Source organism: Astatotilapia calliptera, chromosome 15, assembly GCF_964374335.1.
Source record: "Astatotilapia calliptera chromosome 15, fAstCal68.1, whole genome shotgun sequence".
In the NCBI taxonomy this organism is placed as follows: Eukaryota; Metazoa; Chordata; class Actinopteri; order Cichliformes; family Cichlidae; genus Astatotilapia; species Astatotilapia calliptera.
Window position 1 is genome coordinate 31,981,347 of NC_137436.1, and position 11,329 is coordinate 31,992,675.

The 11,329-nt window shown below is 38.9% G+C and overlaps 1 protein-coding gene across 2 annotated transcripts in view; it reads left to right on the forward strand.

Annotated features, from left to right (window-relative positions):
* The window catches only part of epha7 (eph receptor A7), an 86,236-nt gene extending 75,183 nt beyond the window's left edge, over window positions 1–11,053 (forward strand). For both annotated transcript variants that reach the window (XM_026143112.2, XM_026143114.2), the window contains exons 15-17: window positions 5,760–5,953; window positions 6,590–6,745; window positions 7,257–11,053. In XM_026143112.2, coding sequence (XP_025998897.2) covers window positions 5,760–5,953; window positions 6,590–6,745; window positions 7,257–7,371 — 465 coding nt within the window. In that variant the 3' untranslated portion in view covers window positions 7,372–11,053. The remainder of the gene's footprint in view (window positions 1–5,759; window positions 5,954–6,589; window positions 6,746–7,256) is intronic.
* The last annotated feature ends 276 nt before the right edge of the window (window positions 11,054–11,329 follow it).

An 11,329-nucleotide genomic window follows, 5' to 3' on the forward strand; every position in this document is an offset into this window, starting at 1 on the left:
TAGGAACCAATGTGACTAGCAGTGTTGAACCAATTACACTGCAAACAAGTCAGCAATGAGAGCAAAGACATTTGCTTTGCTTAAATTTTAAAGAACTCCTGCAAAAACATAAATGCCTATTAGGGGTGCAACGATATTCGTATCGATATTGAACCGTTCGATACAGTGCTTTCGGTTCGGTACGCATATGTATCGAACAATAGAACATTTGTAATTTATTTTATCAACTTTCCTTCTGACGATGCTGTCTGTGTTGAGCGCTCAGTGAATCTGCGTTTGACTACTCCGCCTAGGCTGCACTGTCGAGCGCAGATCCACTGAGCGCTCAACACAGACAGCATAGTCAGAAGGAAGAGCGCAGGGCAAGCTAGCAAGACAGAAGTTAAGCTCTCCTTGCAACATTCAGATCTGGCGTTTGGAATTATTTTGGTTTTCATGCGACGTATGACCCTGAAGGTAAGCGAGTCATGAACTAAAGTAAAACAGTATGTTGGATGTGCCATGCAATGCTCAATTACATGGGTGGGAACTAGTGTGTTAGCGCAGTTATCTCGTTAACGTGTAGGCCGTCTAGCCCCATGCACGGGGCGATCGGCGGTAGCTCGTTAACGGAGATTTGCCGTGTTGTGGCGTTAAGGTCATTTCAACGAGATCAACCTGAAAGCACTAGTGGGAACACAACGAATATGACTGCACATTTACATCATCCTAGTGCAAAGACAAAAACAACAAGCATGCTACTAACTTTAGCCGAGTCATTTAGACAGCTGTTAGCACATGATTCTCCTTATGCTGCTGAGAATATAGCCCAGAAGAAGCGGATAGTATAGCTTTTATTTTGGAAAGAGACATTTCTCTGTAATAAACTCTCTTTTCCAAAGATGAGTGATTCCTCAATCAGATACAGGGCTTGCAATATCGCTAGCCCGACGTCCCGGGGCTAGCGATTTTTTCAGTCGGGCTACCAAAATCTATCTCTGCCCTGCCTGTCGGGCTATTGTAGGAAGAAAAAATATATGTCAATGCTTTTGCATTCTTTCGGAAATGTAGCTGGGTAATTATGTCATTGGCATTGGTGAGCCACTGTCAATATGTGACATATTGAAATCAGTTTGAATTTGCGCTTGTTTTTTTGCTTTCACTTTGCAATCGTGCTAACTGTGTATAGAGAGCGACAGCACTGATCTGTGAGTGATGATAATTTGTGCACCAATTCCTCTGACATCGTCTTATTAATCGTTAGCTTACTATGCAAACATGACAAGTGAAATCTCCCGCAGCAAGCTTAAACATGTGAGAGGTTGATCGCGCAGAGAATCGCTGAGCTTATGTGAGTGCGTGTGTAAAAGCAGCACGATATATATTTTAGTTCTGCTGAGCCAAATAAGACAGGTCAGGGTGAAGAAGTGACAGCCAAAGAAAAGCTTACCACAAAACGGAGAAGTTATGACAAATCAGACTATAAGGCAAAAAGAAAGTGCAGCTTTATGGTTTCATGGACAAAATAATTTCTGTGGCTGCAATATGACGAGCTAAATAACCAGGGCTGCACATAAGTGGTCCGCAGGTGCGCATTCGCTGTCAAAATAAAAAACACGCACAAGGGTTAGGGTTAAATTTAAAAACTGTACTTTTGAGTTAAAATATATATTTATAATTTTAATAAATGACAAATTAAAAAGGCATGAACATTTTTTTTGTATCGAAAAAATATCGAACCGTGACACCAAAGTATCGAACCGAACCGAACTGTGAATTTTGTGTATCGTTGCACCCCTAATGCCTATGCATCTCAGCAGTATTGCAACTACTGTGAAAACTGTTGTATTCTCTTTGCAGCAATACTCGGGTAGTTTGTGCCTTGTAGGTGTCAACAAGTAATTTCAAGTAAGAGAGCTGAGCTGAAATGTAATATCTTCTGTACTTGAGAAGTGTGTGGCTAAAATAGAACCAACCAACTAAGTGGTTTGCTGGTGACCTGGTGGAAGTTATACAATCAGTTATCTGTCTAGCTTTCCTAAGTCCCCTGGTTATATTATACTGCAAACTCTGTAAGTTAGTTTTTGTAGTAAGATGATGACTTATTAGTGAGTGAATAGAAAAATATTGGCATAATAATAAATTCACAACACACACTGATTCTTATATTACCTTAGTGAACTTCTCAAACCACATACTCCTGCTAGAACACTCAGATCTGCCACTCAACTACTTCTGACCCAACCCAGATCTCGACTGAAGTCCCGGGGTGACCGTGCGTTTGCTCTGGCTGCCCCGGTACTGTGGAATACCCTTCCTCTCGACCTCCGCGCATCTGACTCTATTGCACTGTTCAAATCACGATTAAAAACCCACTTATTCAATCTTGCCTTTCCCTCTAGTTAATATCTCTTTTATGATTTTATATCATGCACCTCTATGCTCATTTAAATTCTTGTTTGCTCTGTACCTGTTGCTTTCCTATGTATTAGTGACAGTTATCTGTTTGCATATTTAGTACTTGCTTTGGTCCTATTTCTATTATCCTCCTCCTATACTCTATTTTACTTGTTAAGCACCTTGGCATACCCTTGGTTTTTAAGTGTGCTTTATAAATAAAGTTTATTATTATTATTATTATTATTATATAGCACTTTTCTACTCGACTTAAGCACTCAATGTGCTTTATATAACATGTCTCATTCAAGTAAGCATGGTCTTTCTACATCTATCACCTGCTCACACTCCAGTCATGAGCAACTCAGGGTTTAGTACCTTGTCACCCCAGACATTGAGTGTCTGTGACTCTGGCAGTCAATACTACACAAGTTTTAAAACTTGTGAATACACTTACACAAGATCAATTAAGGATCAATTTATCTATTGACGCCATGATTTTTAGATAAAAAGTTAATGCAATGGAATATAACAACCACTAAGCCGGCCTTTTCTCATCAAGCAGTGCATGCCTATGTCTATGAAGGTTCTCAGTCATCCAGGTCATCGTAGTCTAAGGAGCTTGGAAAGAAAAGCGTCTGGACTTCTTTAAGTTTCTTGAAGACGGGGGGGGGGGGGGGGGGGGGGGGGGGGGCGGGGTCCGTGACCTTCTTGGCAGACACTCCCATAGGGCTTAAAATCTGGGACTCTCCACCATTTGCTCTTAGAACTGAAGACTGTTCTCAGATGAAACATCAAACGTCTTCAAGAAACCTAAAGAAGTCCGGACGCTTTTCTTTCCAAGCTTCGTAGATCAGTGTATGCCTAGAACACGGTGACAAAAGGAACTAAGGAACAGCAACATCAAATGCGTAAAACAGCTGCTGCTGGACAGTCAAGTGTGCTTTCATAACCTGAAGTAGTGCCTGTTTATCAATCACTTCGTATTCTAATAATGTGGTTTTGACTGTTCTTCTGAACTTTGTAATGTAGTTAATGTTTGTTTGTAATTGTTATGTTATGTTATGTAATTATTTTTGACCCTTATTTGTTTAAGTTTTTTAATCCAAGCAGAAATACTTTCCCATCTAAGTTTCCTTTGAATGTTTCAAATGTTATGGAGCAACCAGGAAAAACTGATGAAAATTAACCTATAAGGTTAAATCAAAGCACATTTATATGATGCACTAGTGTCCTCATTAATTACTAAATGATCACTGTACCTTTTTTTAAATCAAATAAATGTGAACATAAACACATTTGTAAGCATCCCAAAGTAAAAGAGGAAGTAGAGTAAAAAGATTTCCCTGTGCTGAAGCCACAAGAACTGCAGTCTAAAACAAAGGCTAATGTAATTCAACTCAGTGTCTCAGAGCTAAAGATCGCAAAGCTCTGTAGGGTACTCCTAACACATGTGTTTTTAAAGTGCAGAGGAATACCACTTACTTGACTCATGAACCACAGACTTGTAATCATGATTCATTCTTTTACCCATCTTGCAGCCTCACCATCAAGTAAATTCAAAGTCATCTTCCTGACTCTGGACATTACCCACATTTTTCTACCTTTATGAACAAATGTGGGGGTTTTTTTCAATCCCGCTCTTCACTTTACAAATGTCACAAATTGCTATAATGACTGACTCACCCGCAGCTCTCTGAGTGCTGTTGCCTTCTTTCCTGCCAACTCCCACTGAGATAATCCAACAGTGCCAGACCATTTGAAGCTGTTCCTTATTCTCAGACACTTGACACATTTTGATTGATAGTGAAAGGCGAGTGAGTTCTGGCTTTAAGATTCCTATATGGCTTCCTGTTTTAGCACCCACAGCATCGTAGCTAAATATGATTAATATTCTCCTGCGTTCCAAAGCAGAGGCCTGCTGATTGAACAATCAGATGTTAGAAATGCTAAACAAGATGGTTGGGCGTGAAAGTGGGATATGTGGTGTTTTGACCGTCTGCTGCTTGACAGACATCAATGTCAGAAATTTTTTCACTTTGTCAAGATGTCAGCAAACATCCTCCAGGGATACAGGAAGAACATTATTTGCATTTTTCCCAACGGTTTCAGTGTTTTGACACTGGTTCCCTCCATGACTCATTCTTGTCTAAGCAGTCCTGACAAGAATAGCTGATGAATATATGCAGAGATATAAACATCTCAACACATTAAAGGAAGGAGAGCTTGTTGCATAATGTTCCTGTTGCACCTACAATTTTTAAAAACCTTGAATTTTTATTAACTCTGCATAAAACGATATGTGTAAATTAGGTCAAAAAACGTTGCAGAAGTTCTTTTCTGTTTATTGGTATATACTGTACAAGAGGTCTTTGTTTAGACATATGAGGAATAGTACTCATGAGTTGAATAAAATTATCCAGCACTCCCCACCCACCCTAATCTAAACCCAATCTGTGTGTGTGCTTGAATTATACATTAAATAGTTGTTTAGTATGGGTGCCATTGTGTCCATAGATTTCAGTTCAAACTGGTGAAAAATGTGACCAAGATAAGGCCAACTTTATTCAGTGGGTAATTAGTGAGTTTAGTATTACACTTCCATAAAGTCGAGGGGGAGACAGACTGAAATAAAGATAATCTTCATTGATGCTTTAAAGGCCAAGATATCCCAGGTCCTACAAAAAGTTACATGCAAATATCTCTTAGTAATACACATACTAATTATGTAGCAAATTTGGTAAAGGTCAAGTCTATCTACAAGATGCCCATTGCTTTAAAAATCTTTGCTTTAAGTTTACGGTATCTTAGCTCTCAAGCTGGGTGACAATCTTCTGCACATAAATTGAAAACACTTGGCCACAGATAGAATTTGAGATCATTAACCATTCCAGAAAGAGGTTATATAGCAGAATGATGCTGCTTATAGCTACTCTAAATAGTTCTGCATTAAATCCTCATGATCCCATTGACTGTAACAAAGCTGGCACATGATAGACAATTTTTTCCTCAGGTCTAAGTGTTTTAGGTAACCATGACATAATTAAGGTACAATACTGCTATATACCAAGAGCTTAGTGAGCTTGGCTTGTGGTAATATTATACTATAGACTAATGCTAAAGGGTTGTGGGTTAGGGTTTAGAGTTAACGTGAAACTAAAACTGGACTCTGAAGGGTTTCAAATGATAGTCAACGCTGTTAGTGAGAGTACAGGGCAGGAGGTTGGGATTAGGTTGATGCTAAAAGCTGGTGTTAAATGGCAAAAAGCTAGGCTGAGACTGAAGGGTTTGAGGTATGGGTTAGAGGTTTTTTGTTTTTTGTTTGGATTTAGGATGATACCAAAGGCTGATGCTACTTTCTTCGTCTGTTTTAAATTTTACAGGTCATTAAGGCAATAGAGGAAGGATACCGTCTTCCAGCCCCCATGGACTGTCCGCCGGGTTTACATCAGCTAATGCTGGACTGCTGGCAGAAAGACCGAGCCGAACGCCCCAAATTTGATCAAATAGTTGGCATCCTTGATAAGATGATACGTAACCCTAACACACTGAAAACCCCAGTGGGAACGTGTACAAGGTATGGAAATAAGACCCCTAATGATTTATTATAAAATGTAGGCTTCATAAGCTATAGAACTTCAACTTATCACACTGGTAGATGATCTAGAGTGTCCAGTGGATGATTTAGCCTCTCAAGTTCAAAGATGAAAGATAAATCCAAGGGGATCGATAGCCCAAAGCAGCTTTCATGCCTTTATGGTCAATAGCAGGGCTTTTAAATCAATCTCTATAATGAGTTTCTAGTACTTTGGAGTGCAGTGGGAACTCCGGAGCTCACTCTGACGTTTGTCAAATGAATTCTTCTCGCAGTCAGAACATGCTTTCCACTGTGAGATGAGGCTCAGAGGTTATAACTGGTTAAAAAGCATTTTCTGTACAGAGACTGTACGGGGTATGTTCCTGGGAATGTATTCAAATCGAAAGGATATTGACAAAAACATTTTTCAGAAGCAGAGCATGGAATGCAACATCTATTTGTGATATTCTTATCGACCAAAGCCTCCAATCAGCAAGTTTTTCCCCTGCTTATAATTTACCGCACTGCTGGATGCCTTTGGTCACTGCTCTGTCTCATCTCTTGTTTGATTGTGTTTTCAGCCTAACGTTTCCTTTTTGCATAAGACTTAACCATTTTTCTGTGCTCATCCCACAGACCAATTAGTCCCCTGTTAGATCAGAGCACACCAGACTTCACTTCTTTCCGCTCAGTGGGAGAGTGGCTGGAAGCCATCAAGATGGAGCGATACAGAGACAACTTCACAGCAGCTGGCTACAGTTCCTTGGAATCTGTGGCCAGGATGTCAATCGAGTGAGTAGATAGGAAACCCGAAGGGGTTTAAGCATTAGTAGGGAACATTAAAACCAACTATGCTTAAACTGTGCTCTCCTCTACACTTTATTACTTGTCCTTGAGTAAAAGCTTCAGCTGTATTCAGAAGTAGAATTGTTGCTAGAATGTGTTTTGAGTTTCTGTAACCCACCATAAAGTGGCTAATACTAGCTTTTATTTCACCAAGAAAAAACAGTTCTTTTTCTGAACCACATTGTCTTGGGAATAAGCCTATTTTTTTGTTTCCATATTGTTTACCTGTGATCTTGATAAACTCATTACCAAGTATATTTCGATAAAAAGAGCTCCAAACTTCCCAAAGGGGAAAAAAAAAAGACTACTTTAGATTATGGGTTTTGCTATCTCACCTTGTGAAAATTCATTATTAAGATTCATAAACAAGCCTGCTGTGTTTAGCTGTATACTCACAATAATGGAAAAGCTGAGGCTGTGATGGTGCACTGACTCATAATGTTGTCCTCTTTTCCAGGGATGTGATGAGCTTGGGGATCACTCTGGTGGGCCATCAGAAAAAGATCATGAGCAGCATACAGACTATGAGAGCCCAGATGCTGCACCTCCACGGCACAGGTGTCCAGGTGTGACGATCTCTGACAGGCTGCCTTCGGAGAGGGCGAGAACAAAACTTGACTTGGGACATAAATGGAATAATTGTCAAAGCAAACAGACGTATGATGTCTGACTCTTCTGGCTGTGCCTGGAGTGAAATCATTCCTTTGTTTCTCAGTGAATGATTGTGGTCCGCCTCTTTAAAGGGCACTAAAGAGAGGAAAAGGGCAAAAAACGGCAACAAAAAAGAAACTACCTGGATGAGACAAATGTATTTTTCCCTTCTTTTTGTAGAAGCGCGTACAAACTAAACCACATATCAAACAGCGCATTGGAAAGGAGTTTGCCGCTTATATTTCTCTTTATGTGCACACGTTGTCTAAGGATTTCCTTTATACGAACTACAACACCTTGAAGCGGTTTTAGTTGTTTGTTTTTTTTTCGTTTTTCTTTGTGTCTGCCACGATGACACGTTTTGGCACATATAAAAGTTCTTTTTCCTCTCCTCTTTGGATGTGACAACAGGGTAACTCTTTTATCCAAACAGAGACAGAACTTTTTAGGTGCAGATTTCAAAGTACTTTTTGTACTGGACTGTTTGCAATGACTTTTGTTTTCCTTCATGTGCTGTTGAAGTGAAAATATTATCCTCACACGCTTGTTTTGCAGCCTGTTGGAGTGGGTTCTTGACCTGGTTTCAAATTTTCAGCATTTTTTAGCAAACAATTTTCTGATGAGTGCAGCACAGATGGAGATGCAGGAAGCAAACTGTTCTTTAAATCACCAGAATTTTTTTCTATCAGAGTAGCAATATCCTTCATCTATCCTTCCCTTAGTGTTCACTATGGGATACACTTGGTTGTTGAGTAGAATGTGTCAGCACGTTTGAAAGATTGTATTGGAGTTGCAGCTGTGCTTTGCCATCATTTTGCCTAAAATGTTTTACATAGTGGTTGTTTTGAAGAATTGTTTAGCTGCGAGTGCGTTCAAGAATTGACGAGACGTAATACTGCCTTAAAATGTGTTTAAGTATTGCCACTATTTTAGGCACTTCAATGGCATTGCTTTCTGTGGCTCATTTCAGTGTTGTACTACTTCCTTTTTTTGTGTGTTTGTTTTTAGCATGATGTCTTTTTATCTTGAACTTGTGTGCACAGACTCTGTTTTATGCCACAAGTGACACAGTCAGTGAGAAAGAGTTGGACTAAAAAGAGCAATAATTACCAGGTAGAAATTGTCCTCGACTGGGACTTTTTAAGGTGCTAGATGACATAGAAAGCATGGGTGTGCTATTCTGAGACAAAACCTTTGGAAAGATTCAGTCACTGCTGCAAAAGGAAACAAATGTACCTCTTTGACCTGAAATGGTTTGGAAAAAATACCATGCCAACTCATCAAATGAAATAATCATGTTGTATTTTGCCGCTATGATATGTTAAACATGTGATGAGACTCTAACGTGGCATGAAAATGTTGAATTGAGTGACTGCAGAGATAAAACACTTAAATGGTGCCAATTAGCCATGCTGACATCATTTTCTAACAAAAAAAAAAAATCAACAAGCCCCTTCAGGGTCTAGGTATGAAAATGCCAGACCAAACCATGGAGCTCCTCTCAGACACGGACTGTGTTGTTAAATCCCTCCGTCCCGGCTCTGCAGGCAGCCATGCAGCCTCCTTGTTTATTCATGCGTCTTTGCAGCTCATCACTCACAGGAGCAGATGTGACAGAACATGCATTAAAGTGTTTCTTAAGATTCCTCTTCTTTTCTTCCATATGGCTTTCTATGGAGAACAGAGAAGAGGGGGCTGTGCAGAGGATGTGCTAAAAGCCAATCAACCTATTTGGTGCCATCTGTCTCCACTTCAAAAACAAACAAACAAACAAAAAAGACTCCCAAAAAAAGGAAAAGTTTCAATGTTGAATTTGTTTTACTGCACTGTCCTTTGATACGAAAATGTAGGTATTCAGCTGTCACATAAAGGGAAGTGGTGTTCTTCTCTCACTGCTGCTGCGACCTTAAACATAACTCTGTGTTTTCAAAGCTTTACTTATTTTCTCACCATAGAAAAAAGTACAACCAAATCAGGAATCAACCTGGAGCTCGCTAACAGCCAGTAAAACCAACTGAAGCTTTCTTCATTTTTTCCTCTGTCATCTTTGAAATGTCCACATTGGGCCACAAGCACTAAAAAAGGGTTCTTTTTTTACCTTTTGTCCACCCTAAGCCTGTGACTGAAATTGGTTCAAAAATCTAGAAAAGACAACAAAAAAGGCCTCCACAGACATTATTGAATCCTGAGCCTCACCAAAAAAGGCTAAGATATAGTCTTGACAATGGACAACACACAGGGTTTAGAACTTCAGCTTCTGTAATCAATTAAGTCATTTCAAAGTCACATTTTTTCTGTACTTTCTCAACCGTTTGCTGTATTGCCACCTGTTAGTTTGACATATTTAAACCATGCTTGTGTGGATGAAAAATTCCTTCTCAGTTTGAAAAACATGCAGTTTTGTCCTAAAATGAACAACGTCATCTGGCTTAGTGTGGATGCACTGTTTAAATCCATTTTCACAGTGGGATTCATCTTGGGATGAGACGCCCAAAATTAGCCCTGACCAGCCCATTATGTCATACACAACCTCCCTTTATCCATACAGCAGACCTCAGCAATTGGGCCTTTGAATTGAATACTGGCATAAAGTCATTCAGTCAGCACAAAACTCCCCAGTTCACAGGCAGCGCTCTGTCTCTCACCATCAACTCCCTACACCCTGCTCTGATTTTCAAAGCAGACCCCTGGAGAAGGCCCCTCACACCTACTGTAGGATGCCTCTGTCCCTCTTTTCTTTCTGTTCTGGGAAGACAGCAGTTTGAGCCAAACTGAGATTAAGGCCAGGATGCAATCAATACAATGTTTCAACTTGAATCATGCTGAACTTCAGGTTGCTCAACTCTGGAAAAAACAGGAGAAAAAAAGTTTAGTTGTGACTCTGTTTCATGGAGAAAAAAAAAGTTTAAATGAAAAAAGGCAAAAAATAAAATAAAATAAAAGGAACCTGCAGGGTATAGAGTGCTGGCTGAAATTTAGGAGTAGCAGATAGAATACAAACATATTTTTTAAATCTTGTGGTTCAGCAGTTGGAAATTTGTTTCTCCACTTTGGCAAGGTGGTGGATGCTTCCAAAGAGTGCAGCACTGTCAACTGTTTGAGAAAGAGCTGGGGTTTGAGGACATCTTTGTATATGGTCTAATTGTAAAACTTGTACATTTTATTTATATTGATTTTCTTTGGGTTTTTTTTTTTTTACTTTTTACACATATTACTCAGTAGAGAGCTCTGGATACATTGAAAATGCACTATATTTTTCTATTTCACAGATGAACTATTGTCACCCACAAGATTTCAGTTGTACATATTTTGTTCATTTAGGACCAAAGACAGCTAATAGGATTCCCATCTTTCCTTTGACTGTTTTGATTTTGCCTTCTAGTTTATTGTACAGTAATATAAATGTTGATTCATTATTTATTTTTCTGTGATCAGAGTACTGAGAATATTCACTGGTCAAAAGTATTTTCCCCAAAAGCAGAACTGTAAGATCATTTAATTAGACAGTTTCTTGTTACATAGACAATTCTTTTTGCTTTGTAACCTTTGTAATAGACTGTACATATATTTTTGGAAATATAATACAATCTATATAATTTTCAAGTCTCCTTTGCAGTGTTTTTTTTTCTTTATACGCCGTTTATCCTATCCTGTGTTATGTTTTTTTTGCCATTTTTAGTTGTGGACACAGGTATTCAACATCATTGCCCATATGGAAAAGATATATATAAATCTTATAAATTTTGTATCTGTCTTTTGTGAAACTTGTATGAAAAGCATATAAGAGTGAAAACAGATATAAGATCCCTTGAAAAATTATATAATAAAACTTGTATGTTTTGGATACTTACTAAAACAATGTATGAAAGTAATGAGAAA